A 15,346-nucleotide genomic window follows, 5' to 3' on the forward strand; every position below is an offset into this window, starting at 1 on the left:
TTATTTTATGTGCATTGGTGTTTTGCCTGCATTTTTGCCTGTGTGAGAGTGTTGGATCCCCTGGAAATAACAGGTATGAGCTGCCATGTGGGTGCTGAGAATTGAACCCAAGTCCTCAGGAAGATCAGCCAGTGCTGTTAACCACTGAGCCATCTCTCCAGTCCCTTAGTTTAAACTTTCTAAGTGAAATCAATTCTTTACTTTTCTAGAATTATATATCTATCATTCAGGGCATTTTCATGTCTTTTTTGGGTTCTTCCAGGGCTAAGAACTTCAAAACTGAGAGCCCAAACAGCAACTTCAAGAACATTTCAGAGAATCAGAATTTAGAGAGCATTAACTGTTCTATAATAACTGTAGTTTCTAACTAGTACACTACCCTGTTTCTTCTGAAGACATTAAGTATGGTACATGTCCTTAACATGTTCCTGACATGACATTCAGTTATAGTCACAATAACCATCTCATATAAGTAACCAATAAGCATATGGCCCAACTGGTGTAAAGCTTGCTGTACAATCCTGATTATTTAAGTTCAGAGTCCCAGCACCCATGGAAATCAGCCAAGTACAGGAGTGTCTATTTGTAACTCCAGCACTGGGGACACATAGACAGGTAGAACCCTGCAGCTTGTTGACCAGCCAGCAGAGTCAAATAGACAAGCTCCCAGTTTAGTAAAAGAATGTTTCCATGGTGGTCCATACCTTTAATCCCAGCACTTGGGAGGCAAGAGGCAGGTGGATCTCTGTGAATTCAAGGCCAGCCTAGTCTACAGATTGAGTTCCAAAACAGCCAGAGCTACACAGTGAAACGCTGTCTTAAAAAACCAAAGACAGTGAGAGAAGGAGAAAGAGTGAGTGAGTGAGTGAGTGAGAGAGAGAGAGAGAGAGAGAGACAGAGAGACAGAGAGAGAGAGAGAGAATATGAGACTAACTGAGACTTTTATAAACTAAGGTGGAAAACAGGAGATATAATCAACCGCTAGCTTCCTTGGGCACATGCACAGATGAATACGCTCAAACACATATGTGCCCGCAAAGAAAAAAATGTAATATAACAAAACCGTTTTGAGATGCACACCTCCTCTATGAAATAATATTGAAAAATATGACACACGTAAGCCATGATAGCACATGCCTATAATTCAATATTGAGGAGATTAAGGCAAGAAGACCATCGAGTTCACTATCAGCCTAAGCTACAGAGCAAGCTCCAGCCTGGGCTACATGAACCATGTTACTTTACCTTATTATTTTATAAGTAAACAAGGCAACATCTACTTGATGCCACAATGCCTAGGAATTCACAGTTTAAGCTTTTTTGAGTATGAAGAATTTTATTTATTTAAATGCTATACTTATTGAAGAGACTATAGCATACAAATAAACACAATTTTCATCCCCTGGCATATGTGACACAAATTTAATATGCCTAATACTTCATTTCCTTTGAATAAAATGGATGTCATTTAAATTTTAATTAGAGAACATGATATTCTTATACTTAATTCAAGATCTCTGAAAAACACAGAAACTGAAATAGTGTATCAGTCAAGATTTTCAGTTTCAAAAAACAAAAAGATTTTCAGTTTCATTTGGAAATTAAGAATTAATTGGTATTAAGATTTATTTTTAACTGTAGAAATATAAGGATATATAAAATACATTAGCTAAGGTTTTTTACATACCCGTCACAGAATCTGATCTGGAATGCTCTTCGCTGTCTGAATCCTCCAGTAAATCATCGCTTAAAAGACAAAGTAAGAACAATTTAAACTTTTAAAAAAAAAAAAAAAAAATTCTTTACCTTATGGGCTAGGGATAGACATAAGCTATAGTGTAGGAGCCTGGCATTCATAACAAAGAAGAAGACACAACATAGCTGTGTGTGGCTTGTCTCTTGTGCTTCAGAAGGGGCAGTGCTGAGGATCAAACTTAGAGCCCTATGTGTTCTACTCAAGGACTGTTAACTCTGTGCCAGGGGCTGGAGAGATGACTCATCGGTTAAGAGCACATGCTGCTCTTAAGAGAGAATTCAGGTTCAGTTCCCAGCACCCACATACATGGTGGTTCAGTTTTCTGAGGGCTCTGATCCCTTCTTCTGACCTCCATGGGCACCAGACATGCACATGGTGCACATACATACATTCAGGCAAACACTCACATACCTAAAATAAAATGTTTAAAACATTAAAAAAAAAAAAAAACACAAAACAATAACAACAAAATACTGAGCTATAACCCTAGTGATAGAAAGCAGTATTATAACCAGTATGGATCAAACACAAGCAATATACAAACTGCTAAAAAAGATGTGATATAAATAATTTTGATACATCACTGATAAACAATTATAAATCATGAAATGAATGTCTACAATGAAGAATTTTGTGTGGAAGGAAGCCTTAAAATATCCAACATTTGTAGGTAGGTGAAACTCTGACTGGAGATAACTTATGAGAATGGCAGCTAGTGAAACTTGAACTTGTAGTAGTAAAACATTAACAACTATTGTCAATGAATTCAATACCATTACTTTAAAACCAAAAACAGCTATATACATGTTTATGTAGTATATTATACGTGTATTCACACCAACAGCCATTCTGTTTTTAGCCTGTGCTTTTTGTGTGTTCATTCTGTGAGACATCCAGGATTAAGTGTCACAATCAAAAAACAGGACTAAAGACGAGACAATTGTCTGAACTTGGCCTTTCTCTCAGGTGGCCAAGAAACTGTCGGTTCCCCTCTTTGCATCAACCTTTATTCATATCCTCAGATGTAACAGCCAATTTCTGCACCCTACTGACCAACATAACATATCACCAGTACCTTTTTATCTTGAGGCAATTCTTTTCTTCAATAATACACTGTACTGAATCCACAGTGCCTAGCCATTTACTAATGCTATCTCACATATAAATGATACTTTCCACTTAAGATTGTTGGGAAAATATCAAGTACACACCTCTCTTTCCAGCTACCTGAGATGCTGAGGCAAAAGGACTTTTGCCCAAAGCGTCCAGGATCGTCTGGGAAGACAGTGGGGCTTTGTCTATAAATTATCCCAACCCCTCTTAGGGAAAAAAAAAAGAAAGAAAGAAAGAAAAAGGAATTCCAAGGCAATGTGTAAATTTTTGAAAGGTTTTTTGTTGGTTTTTTTTTTTTTTTTTGTGCCTTCAGTTTTTTGTAAGTGGTATTAATAGATAAATGGAGCCAATTCAATTCACATGATTAGCTTTTCTGTTATTGTTAACTTTTGTTGTTCAGTGTTGAGTCTCCTGAATGCTGGACAATACTCTATCACTGAGCAGTATCACCAGATCCCACTCCCAACTCACTATAGTTTCAAATAATAAAAAGAGTGTAAAACAAGCTTAGGATCGTCTGCTAATTAGCGACAAGAATTGAAATCCTAGTCACAAGAAGACACCTAAACAACTAAATTCTAAGAAACATGCTGTACTTGGGAGCTAGAATAAGCAAATCTAAAGCAAGAACACACTGGGTTTCAACTACCAAAGGACTTTTTAGTATTAACTAAGCATTACCCAGCTTTACTAAGATAAAAGATAAAATACAGTATTTTTAAAGAAAGAATTCAGCAGTCTGGACATTTACAGAGGTCTAAAAGTCTTCAAAAATATTCTATCCCTAAAATACTTTATAGTAGGAATTCTAAAATGGGGCTGGAGAGATGGCTCAGAGGTTAAGAGCACTGGCTGCTCTTCCAGAGGTCTTAAGTTCATTTCAAGCAACCACATGGTGGCTCATAACCATTTATGAGATCTGGCGCCCTCTTCTGGCAGGCAGACATACATGCAGACAAAATACTGTGTACATAATAAATCAATCTTAAATTCTAAAACAAATAAACTGATCCAACATATGCTTTAAAAATGTAAGACACAAATAAACATTCCCATAACTAGACAATATGGATCACAGGTTCTGTGTGTTCCCTTTTATTCTCATTCCTGCCTTTGCCAACTTTTCTACAATAAATATATTTACTCCTGTACTATACAGTATTTACATAATATAAAACCTACATAGTAACAAACATACAATATAAATCACAGGCAAGTAACAAAATTTAGCTAATACTATATTAAAAAAAAAAACTAATCAAGTATCATGTGTTTTACCAATGTCATAGTAACCTCAAAAATGAAATTCAGAACATATTTGTCAACTCAACAAAATACACAACAAAGCCAGGCATAGTAGTGAATCTCTTGTCATCTCAGCACTTGGGAGGCAGAGGGAGGAAGATCAAAAGTTCAGAGCCAACCTATAATATGCATAAGATCCTATCTCAAAAAGGAAATATATATGACAAGTACAGCACCTAGAGAAACATGTTACTTTATTTAAATTAAGTATGTTGTCAAATCTTCTTTATTGAATAAATTGAGAATTATGTCAAATGTTTTATAAGAAATAATTAAAAGTAATTCCTAAACAAATTATATTCTTAATAACTTTAAATTCAAATTTAATCTCAAAATTACTATGTTGTTCTTAAAGCTAATGAAACCCACTTTTGATATTTGTAGATAACTATATTATATTTTGTGCCACAAAATATTCACTAGTAATCCAGCCAGACTCAGTTACCTCTGGGACAGCAGAGTAACAGAAGTCAAGATCAGAGATGACACATCAATGCTGGGTTTTGTTTTGTCTTAAGATGGGTTATCAATTCTGTAACCCAGGCTGGCAATTCTCCTGCTTCAACCTCCCCCATGCTGGGATTCAGGAATACACCATAATGCTTGCTGTTTCTTTGTCGTCTCCCCCTTAACTCCTCTCCACCGTTTTGTGGAAGAGAGTGAGACTGGAGATTAAACTTTTCTTTGCTCTTTTTGTAGAGTTAAGCACTGTATATACAACAGAACGGGGTCCCACCTGTCATCTTTCTTTTTTTTTCCCCTGACAAGGTTTCTCTGCATGGTCTTGGCTGCCCTAGAACCAGCTCTATAGACCAAGCTAGCCTCGAACTCAGAGATCAGTCTGACTCTGCTTCTCAAAGTGCTGGGATTAATTAAAAGCATGCACCACCACAGCCCGGCCCTGCCATTTCTTATAAGTATTTCACCTTTGTGTTCTGATTCAACCAACCCTAGATGTATCTGAAGTTTCTGTCATTAACTATGTAATACTATGGGATATTTCTGCTGGAAATAACAGAAGAGTACATATATCTAGTCTAGATATATATACATATGAAAGGTACATTTTTCCAGAAGAGGAATGTGGTAATCCTAGAAGCCTACTATGATGAAACTTTTAATCCACAAATTCAAAATGTAAAACAAAGTTCTAATTGAAAAGCAGGGTTTAAAAATGACAAGCCAATTTCACGATCTTCCATAATTACCCACTAAATCCCTTAATAAAATGACAAAAATCAAGCATTCTTAGTTCTAGTGCTATTAGCAAATACGTTAATAAAAACTCAGACAAGAGTTAAACTGCTTGCCCTTCAAAATCTCAACAGATTTATAGTAACAGAAAATAACCTCAAGTTTTAATTCCGTCTATACCAGATCTCAGGTCCAATTCCTTTATCTGCCAGTCCAATGCTATTACCAAGATAAACTACACAAACTTCCCAATTTGTATGTTGTGAACTGTCAACTCCATAATTTTCATTTAACAAAAGTCAGTATTACTTAATAAAAACACATTCAAGGGTGTAGTAGCACACCTTTAATCCCAACACTAAGGCAGAAGCACAAGCATCTGTGGGTTTGAGGCTAGCATGGTCTACATCACAAAAACCAGACCAACCAGTAATGCACAATAAAATCCTGTCTCAAAAACAAAGGACATGGACTGCAGTCTAACATCGATCACATCAGTAACACTGGACACCCAGGGGTAAAAGGCAGATACTCTCAGTGTATACAGTTAAAGATACTCCATTTCACATCACCACTGACAAGTCTTAACAGGAATAGCTGCTACGATTTATCACACACTGAATGGCTACATCCTTCATTCTATCTATGTGAATGAAACAGAGCCATGTGATATTGGCCCAATTCAAAGTCAAGTGGAGACTCTTAGAAAACAAGAGGGTTTCCTTAACTCTCCTCCCCAATCCTATAGATCAGAGATACAGTCACAAAAACCAAGAATCTACCAAAGGGAGACAATTACAGTTCCTCAATCTCTGTGTAGGCTGCACTCCAGCTCTGGGGAGGAAAGCAGGACAAAAAACAGCCAGGCATTTCTCCCTTACTACTAGTACACTATTCCAAACAATTAGAGCCTATTGCCTCATCTGAAGTCACTTTGCTACTCATTAGTGAAATCCACTTCCACAACTTAAGGGATAAAAGAATAGAGAAATCAGAATCATTTGGTACACCTATTCTATGGGACTATATGGTAAAAAGTAAAATTACAAATCCTAATCCACTGGCGTAATTTCAATATTTCAACTTTTTGTTTTATTTTTTGTTCTGTCTTTGTTTGGATACTGAAGACAGATGCTACACATGCACTTTAAAGGTGAGCTACAATCCCTAGATTTCAGTTTTTAATGTGGCAATTACTGCTAACTGACAGGACTGAGATTTCCTATTTCAAGACTTACAGTTTGATATTATTGCACAAAAAATGGATCTACAAAGTAGCTTCAGAACTACATAATGAATAATTTATTAAATGTATTTTAGCCTCTACAGTATAAACAGTGACTGCTAGTATTTGCTAGCTGTTCAGCACTGTTTTTCATTATCGTCTATTTATTCTTAGTTACTTGCCAGTATATCTACCAACTCCTGTGGGTCTCTAGTTATAAAACATAAAAGAAAATGTAATTTGGAGAAAAACTGTATATTACACAGTGTCATTTCCTTTTTGTGTGTGGTTTTTGTTTTTGTTTTTTGGTATTATGAGACAAAATTCTCACTCTATGGTTCAGACAGGCATACAACTCATAAAAGTCCTGTTAAAGCCACCAGATCTAACTAACCTGTGGTATTCTGAATGAAAACTTCTAAGATTTACATTGCTTTCAGATTTCCAGCCAAACAGAATATTTTGTTTTCTAACATTTGACCTATTTTTTTTTTTTTGCTATCTCATTAACTAATGTAGAAAATGAAATTTAGAAAAAGAAAATATGTACTACTAAAAATACCACTGAAACAAAACCACATACCTGTCTCCTTCCAGTTTAGGTATGTCTGAGCAACTAGAGGAGTCCTCTAGCCATGCCAAAGTCGGTCTCCTTGAATCAACTCCTGAGCTTGGGTCTCCTAATAGAATCAGTTGTACAATTGCTGGATCGTAGGCATTAATTTCAAACTTCAAGTGCACCTTCATGAGTTTGGAGACATCCCATACGCAGATCTTCCCACGTTTGGTGGCAGCAGCTAGAAACTGCGGACAGCTCCCCGACCCAAAGCAAGATATTCTGTCAGCTCCGTCTGCAGAAGGAAGCTGCGCAGGGCTCGTGGCCAGCGTGACCGACAAGGGGACATTCTGGGTGTGCTCGCCTTTCACAAAGGGGCAGTTGGGGGAATGTCTCTCGTGTTCAGACCTTTACAGAGTGAAAAGGGAAAGTTTACTGAAGAGCAAAGCAGAAACTCAAAGACTGCCTTCTTTATGCATACATTTAAAAAGTCTTAGTTCTACTAAATCACCACGTTCTCGTTTGGCTGGATGGAGAGGACCGGGTGGCAAATAGAAGTACTGGAATGAAACACAAGGATTCGAGCATGCTGAACAAGTACTCTACCACTCAGCTGTACTTCCACCCCTCAACTGAACTTAGCTTTAAAAGTTCACTAAATTTCATTCAATCATTCAGTATTTACGCAGTCTATATTCTAAGTGCTTATTCTTAGCAGTTTTACTCACTTTAACTGACTGCAAGTGTGAAATCAGTACTAAAATGCAATTCATGACAAATAATTTGCCCAACTTCCTAACTCTTCTATGTTTCTTTTTGGTTTTCTGTTGTTGTCTGTTTGTTTTTTGTTTTTTGTTTTCTCTGGGTAGCTTTGCGCCTTTCCTGGATCTCACTCTATAGACCAGGCTGGCCTCGAACTCACAAAGATCCACCTAGCTCTGCCTCCCGAGTGCTGGGAATAAAGGTGTGCACCACCACCGCCCGGCTCTTTTTGGCTTTCTGTTGTGTGTTTCCTTGTATAATTTTTCTACTTGTAATTTCAAAGCAGTACTTGAGGACAGGTTCCTACTACCAAAGATGAAAAACTTTGTTTCCTTACTCACAAAGAAAAATAAAATTTCGCCCATGAAACACATTGTTCTTCTGAAAAGACATATTTCTTTTCACATTGCACCTGCTGTTTACTATAATGACATCCTGGGCCATTTGTAATGCTCGGATTTCTTTCATAAACCCTTTTGCTTTAAACCACAAAGGACATATTTGAGCTACATTCTCTCCCCGCTAAGTTCTAGTGCCTTTTTTCTCTTCTTACCTCAGGTTTAACTTTTTAACTAAGTATTTATAGTCACATTTGATTGTGTAAAATAAAAGTAAAAGCTAAGCAGTTATAGCTAATCCTAGGAATCTTTTATCCGACCTTCCAGATAAACATTAAGATTTTAACTAGTATAGTCCTAAAATGTTTTTATTCATTTATGTACACTAAGAAAAAAAACAGGGTTTATTGCTTCAAACAGTTTGAAATCATTAGCGGCACTGAGTGAGCCACTCTGCAGCACCTTTCAGGAAACAAGAACATACACAACATTACCGACAGTGATCACTAGAGAATATTATCAAGTTCTTCTAATTCTCCACTGCTCATCTATCATGAATTTGTCATATTATATTGGCTATAGAACTTTTTTTTAAAAAAAGAAAATCATAGTCTCAGTATGCAGCCATAGATGGCACCAGAGTCATAAAAGACCCACCTGCCTCTGCCTTCCAGAAGCCACTGAACTCTTGATTGGCATTTAGAATTTTCCAGTTTTTAATGCAATAGCCAAACTTGTCACAACACCAAACATACAAAAGGAATTAACTCCTTAGTGTCGAGAAGTAAAAGCAGAACCAACAGGAAGTAGAGAATACCCATTTTTATTTCTTGAAGAATTCGACCTCCCTACAAACTCAGCTCCCACAAGTAAATTATCAAGGTCTTGTTTTCCCCTTTAAATTGCCCCTTTTCTCTCTTCAAAGATTTGGAAAGCTCCCATGCTCAGCAATCTCGCCTATTCACTTAAGAGCAGTGAACTCCGAATATCAGACTACCAAATTCTTAAGAGTTTTTGAAATCCCGTATTCTGGTACATTCCAAATCTCCTAGCATATCAAGAAAAGATGGCACTTAGCTGCCCAAGCTGAAAATTTGAATCTGCTTCCCCAACACAAAAAGTTATGACTACAGGTACCATCCATGCTGACCACTGTGGTTCACAATTGTAATTCCAGCCCTCAGGGAAGCTGAGGAGGATAATTGGCATGAGTGTGAGCCCAGCCTGGTTACACAGTGAGCTGATGTGCAGCCTGGGCTCACTTTAGGATTGACTCCATTTTCAAAAGAGACAGTTTTGACTGAGGTGGCATATTCCTGTGAACATAACACATGGTGGCAGGAGGATCAAAAATTTGATGTGTGCAAGTGGGCACACAACTTTAATCTCAGCACAACAGAGAGGCAGAGGCAGGTGGATCTTTTTCAGTTCTAAGTCAGTTTGGTCTATACAGTGAGCCAAAGCTACACAGTGAAAACCTATCTCAAAAGAGGGGGGGAGGAGTGAAACCAACCTCTGCTGCATTGTGAGTTCCAGACAAGCTTGGGCTGCGTGAGACCCTGTCTCAAATACATATGTGCATTCTTAATGTGTTTGCGTGTGTTTTGGGGTCAGAGATACAATTCCATGGCTAACAGTACTAGCTGCTCTCACAGAGAATCTGAGTTCATTCCCATCACTCATAGCAGGCACCTCACAACCTCCTGTAACTCCACCTTCAGGGATCTTATGCCTTTTCTGGCCTCCGAAGACACCCTCATATACATATGGGTACATACACAAACATACATATAAACTAAAAACTAAAAAAAATTTTAAAGCATGCATTACGTACTATAATATCATTGTTTAATTTTTCAGGTGTACATTAAATGATAGTTTGTTTTCGAATGATCATTGCATTCATGTCAGCTTATCAGCTTACATGAAACTTCAAAACCAAACTTGTAGTACAAACTAAGTGAAATATCTGAAAACCAAATTTTCTATCCCTTACTGGACATGCACCCTTGGAAAACTTTTATTTTCTTCATTTTAAAATGAAGTAGTGTGGGAGGGGGGAGAATAGGGGAACCTGTGGCTGACATGTAGAACTGAATGGTATTGTAAAATAAAATTTAAAAAAAAAAGAGGGGAAAAAAATGAAGTAATGTATAACAGAGTACGGTTTGGCAGTGCCTGACAGTGAATCCACACACTGGGGAGGCAGAGTAATGAGGATCCATCAGTTTACAACCTGCCAGATCAATAATACAAGCTCCAGACCAACCAAGACAACTACATGGTGAGACCCTGGTTTAAAAACAAACAACAAAAAAACCTGGAGAGGCAGTTCAGTGGTTAAGTGTACTTGCTACTCTTGCAAAGATACAAGCTGGGATCCCAGCACCCACATCTCACAGGTCACAACTACCTATAACTCCCCAGCTCCAGAGGATCCAACATCTTCTTGTAGACTCCGTGGGCATCCACACATGTGGACTCATACACACAGACAACACACATATATGTAAAAGTTAAAAATAAATCTTTGCCCGGCATGGAGCATGGCATTGCATACCTTGAATCACACCAGACCCATGAGAGTTCTAGGGCTGCCTGAGCTACATATCAAGTTCCAGGCCAATCAGAGTTATATGGTGAGACCATTTATTTAAAAAAAGAAAGAAAGAAAGAAAGAAAGAAGGGAGGAAGGGAGGGAGGAGAGGAGGGAGGGGAGGGAGGAGGGAAGGGAGGAAGGGAGGAAGGAAGGAAGGAAGGAAGGAAGGAAGGAAGGAAGGAAGGAAGGAAGGAAAGAAAGAAGGAAAGAAAGAAAGAAAGAAAAAACAAAAACACACAACTCTAGCCTTAAGACCTGAGTTCAACAACTGAATTCCACGGCTGTTTCTCCAGTCACGGGAGGGGGAGGGGATTACTTAAAATTAGAACTGTGTATTTTAAGTACCTCTTCTCGATTGAGTCTCTGTTCGCCTTTCTTCAATGGTCAGAACTACACTGCTGAACTAGTGCTAGGGTTGGTTTAACACAGCCTCTCTGGTCTGGTGAGAACCTAGTTCAATTTTTTGGAACTTTGCCCATGCAGATTTTGGAAAGTCTTGTGACAGAATATAGACAGACAATCTCACTCTCTTAGGACAGTGACAATAACACAGAGCAAAAAGACAAGAAGATTATATCAAGATCAGAAAAGTAAACTTTAGAAGCACTATAATACTAATTTAGCCTACTATGCCCAGAATACTCAATACTCACCAAGGTTCATCCGTAGGCTCCCAACAGACAAGACATACACTACAAGTAAAGCACATGGCTCTATCATCTCCAGATGAGGCAGGCTGCAAAATATGTTAAAATGGAGGAGAGAGCAAGAAAGCAGGCAGGTACAGAAGGGAAGAAAAGGAGAAAAGAGAAACAGGAAGCGAAGAAGGAAAAAGGTATGGAAGGGCAAAAGAGAGAAAGGGAAGGACCAATCATTATTAAAACGGCTTTTCAATAATAACTCTTCAAAAAGTTCCCAATTTCAAGTATAATTTTCTAAGAAAAAAAATTTATAGTACTACTCTGCTCATACATAAATAAGTGTTCAATAAATTTGCAGGCCAATGAGGGCAACATAGTGAGGCCTTGTCTCAAAAGTAAATATATAAATAATTAAATGCAGTGTTTCACTGCATGTTTCTGGCTGGTCAGCAACTCACAATCCCTTCCCCAAGTCTCCCAAGTGATAGCATTTCAGGTGTATACCACTACTTCTGCCTTGTAAAATTATTTATTACATTACCTCAAGAACCTACTACTAGTTTATAAAAGCAGAAGTCAAACACTGAAAATAATCAAATATCCAAGGAGAACATTTCCCAAAACTGATATTTAAAGACCACATGAACTTGATAGCAAAAAAAAAAAAAGCAAATGTACCTAAACTGAAAGATAACTATTAAATAACTCATTAATTATTTGCCCACTAAATTTCCAATGTAGGACATAGGACTGGCATCACAACCAAGTATGTGGCAAACAAAACTCACAAGCACATATATAAACAAGCATATAGCTAGATTACACAAAACACTTTTAAAAGGAAAATGCTAGGCTTACTGAAAGCTGTACTAGTACACTTTACCTGGTGATAAAATCCAGCTTGAGCCATGGGATCTGGCTGTGCCCACCTATAGCCAACATGAGGCCATGAGGTGAATGTCTCCCTTCTGTTAGCCTCACTATACATCAATGCCCTAAAAGTAAACAAACAGCATATAACTGGAGCAAGGCATCAAACCAAAGGGAAACTCTTATTTTTTAATGCTGCAGAAAAGAAAATTACTGAAATATCAAAATCAAGTGGGAAAGAAGTGGAACGGTGGGGGCGCATGCCTTTAATCACAGCACTCAGAAGGCTGAGGCAGGTGGATCTCAGTGAATTCAAAGCCAGCTTAGTCTACAAAGAGATCCAGGATAGCCAGAGCTACAAAGAGAAACACTCTCTCGAAAAACCAAACAACCAAAAAAAGAAAGAAAAGAAAAGAAAAAGTGGGAATGATTATGTTCAAATTTTTATTTTCAACACGTTACCTTACAAATTGTAAAGAAAAAGAAAAGCTGGTTAATGGCTACAGCAACCAAATAATTCCACAGGTAGATTAAGTTAACTAATAGTGAATAACTACCAATTAGCCCAGAGGAAATGAGGAGACTGGCAAGAGACCCCTGCACCTTTTCCTCAGGCCACAAGCCAGCTGACAGTGGGCCCCTCTCTCTGCTACACTAAGCATTTAACCAGTGCTTGTATTTTAGTTGTTGCTTTTTTTTTTAACTAGAAATCAGTTTTTTGTCCTTTCTCTAGGAAAATCTTGCTCCAGGGGAGCTACATACTCTAGCAAATTTTAATTTAGTTTGGTATTGCTTAAGACAGGTCTCAACTGTGCAGCCCTGGCTGTCCTGGAACTCACTATGCAGACTCAGCCAGCCTCTGCCTGCGGGATCAAAGGTGTATACCACACTAAGGCCAGAAACTCTAGCAAATTTCAAAAACCATAATGCAAATTTTAAAAACCATAATGAAGTCTTTATAAGCCTGGCACTCAGAACCTGAGGCAAGAGCATCATGAGGTGGAAGATGACCTTAACTAGACTATCTAGAAAACAAAACAATAAAATCTTCACACTTTCATAGTAGAATGCATCACTTTAAGCAGAGTCAAGCTATAACTCAAGGTATCAGTGAGTATTTAAAGGACAATAACAAACTGAAGTCCAAGAGACTTCAAGTAAGAAAGGACTAAGGGCAAAGCTTCCTCTTGCGCTTACAGCTGTAACTGAAAGACGGAGATGAGGGGAATCATGAAAAACAGACCAGAAAAAACAAATTTCTGGATAGTTCTCCAAAACTAATTCATACATAGTGTTCAACGACATTGCTCTAAGTTACTCAGAATTGCATTGTGACTTTTAAGAGTGTGTGCCAGAAGGAGGGGCATCAATATTAGCACTTGAAGCAGTTGCCTAGAATGCATTGAGCCCTTGGATCCAATCCCCAGCAATGCACAGGAAGCACAGGACTCTGAGCTCAGCTCCCAGAAACAAAGTAAAAAGGAAAATTTATCGGATAGCAGTTCTGTTACAACCCAGGACGCAGCCCCTTAAAGTACACTAATAAATGTTTCTTTTTTTTTTTTTTTTAAATAATTTTGAAGGTTAGAAAGTGTCATGTATAGGTTCTATACATCTATTTAAGAGAAGGGAAGTTGAGAAAGTATCTTATGTAGCCCAGGCTAACCTCAACTCACTAGGTCCACCAAAGTCTTTGTAGATTCATTATTAATGAAATAACTTCAAGACTCCATCAAATTAGTATTTGTTAACATTTTGGCACACCTAGAAAGAACATATGGCTGGATTTGGAACCACCTAGGTGACACATCCTTTGGCCATGTCTTTACGAGCATTTCCAGAAGTTGACTGAAGAGGGGAAAATCAACCCTTAATTTGAGAAGCACTATCCTATACCTGGGGTTCAGGATGAATAAAAAGGAGAAAATAAGGTGAGCACAAGCATTAATTGCTCTGATTCCTGACTACATACAATATCCTGCCCATGCCTTGCCCCCATGATGAACTCTAGCCTCAAACTGAGCCAAAATAAGCCCTTAAGTTACTTCTTGTCACAAGTAACTAAAACAAAACAAAAATCCTATCTCATGATCTCATTTCCTAAAATACAACACTTATCACAGTATGCAGTAGCTTCTTTAGAAAGCACTGTAACTGCAAAATAGCTCTGAGGGGTCGATAATATCCCCAGATCTGCACTGCTCAGACAACACTTGCTCTAATCACAAGCTTCTCTTTCTTTGTTCCACTTACAAATAGGATTCAAGAATATTTTAATGACAGCCATAGCATTCAGCACCTGATATTCAGGAGTGGCATACTCTGTCCAAAAGACAGAGACAACAAACATTCCTCTAGCATATAAAAATCCTTACCACTCGCTAATGTAATTAAGAGAAATTGTGTCTGTCATAAAATCTCTAAACAAAAACAGGGCAAATGAACGATGTAAAGGATAAAGTGCTACATACTATGAATATAAGAGCCATACTTAAAATGAATTAATTCAGTATTGTACTTGCTCGCATCACCACATACTATTTATAAATGTACTTCAGGAAAGTGCATAGAAAGTGACTCACTCAATGGAAATATGAAAATCAAAATGTTATATATAAGACAGAAAATGTGAATATCCAATCAAAGCTATCAGGCTTTAAATTCCACTTTTTGTTGTTGTTGTTTTTGTTTTTTTTTTTTTCGAGACAGGGTTTCTCTATGTAGTTTGTGCCTTTCCTGGAACTCACTTGGTAGCCCAGGCTGGCCTCGAACTCACAGAGATCCACCTGGCTCTGCCTCCCCAGTGCTGGGATTAAAGGCGTGTGCCACCACCACCCCGCCGCCTAAATTCCATTTTAACATTAATAAACTTTAGTACTTTTAACATCAAATAACTTATCAAGATTTTACCAAATACATTATAAGCTTTAGTTTTACAAAAAACAGGTACTCAATAAATCTGAAAAAAATGATGATAAAGGTATGAT

General features: G+C 37.7%; 1 protein-coding gene across 12 annotated transcripts in view; it reads right to left on the reverse strand.

The window, feature by feature from the left end:
• Birc6 (baculoviral IAP repeat containing 6) overlaps positions 1-15,346 on the reverse strand; it is a 188,573-nt gene that overhangs the window by 150,566 nt on the left and 22,661 nt on the right. For all 12 annotated transcript variants that reach the window (XR_003734946.2, XR_005089742.1, XM_028873519.1 and 9 more), the window contains 4 exons: positions 12,373-12,484; positions 11,502-11,584; positions 7,177-7,557; positions 1,688-1,746 (listed from right to left, as the gene is read on the reverse strand). Coding sequence is in view for 10 of the 12 variants with exons in the window: in XM_028873519.1 (XP_028729352.1) it covers positions 1,688-1,746; positions 7,177-7,557; positions 11,502-11,584; positions 12,373-12,484 (635 nt within the window). In the remaining 2 variants the exon portion in view is untranslated. The remainder of the gene's footprint in view (positions 1-1,687; positions 1,747-7,176; positions 7,558-11,501; positions 11,585-12,372; positions 12,485-15,346) is intronic.

This window comes from Peromyscus leucopus, chromosome 22 (assembly GCF_004664715.2).
Source record: "Peromyscus leucopus breed LL Stock chromosome 22, UCI_PerLeu_2.1, whole genome shotgun sequence".
NCBI lineage: Eukaryota > Metazoa > Chordata > Mammalia > Rodentia > Cricetidae > Peromyscus > Peromyscus leucopus.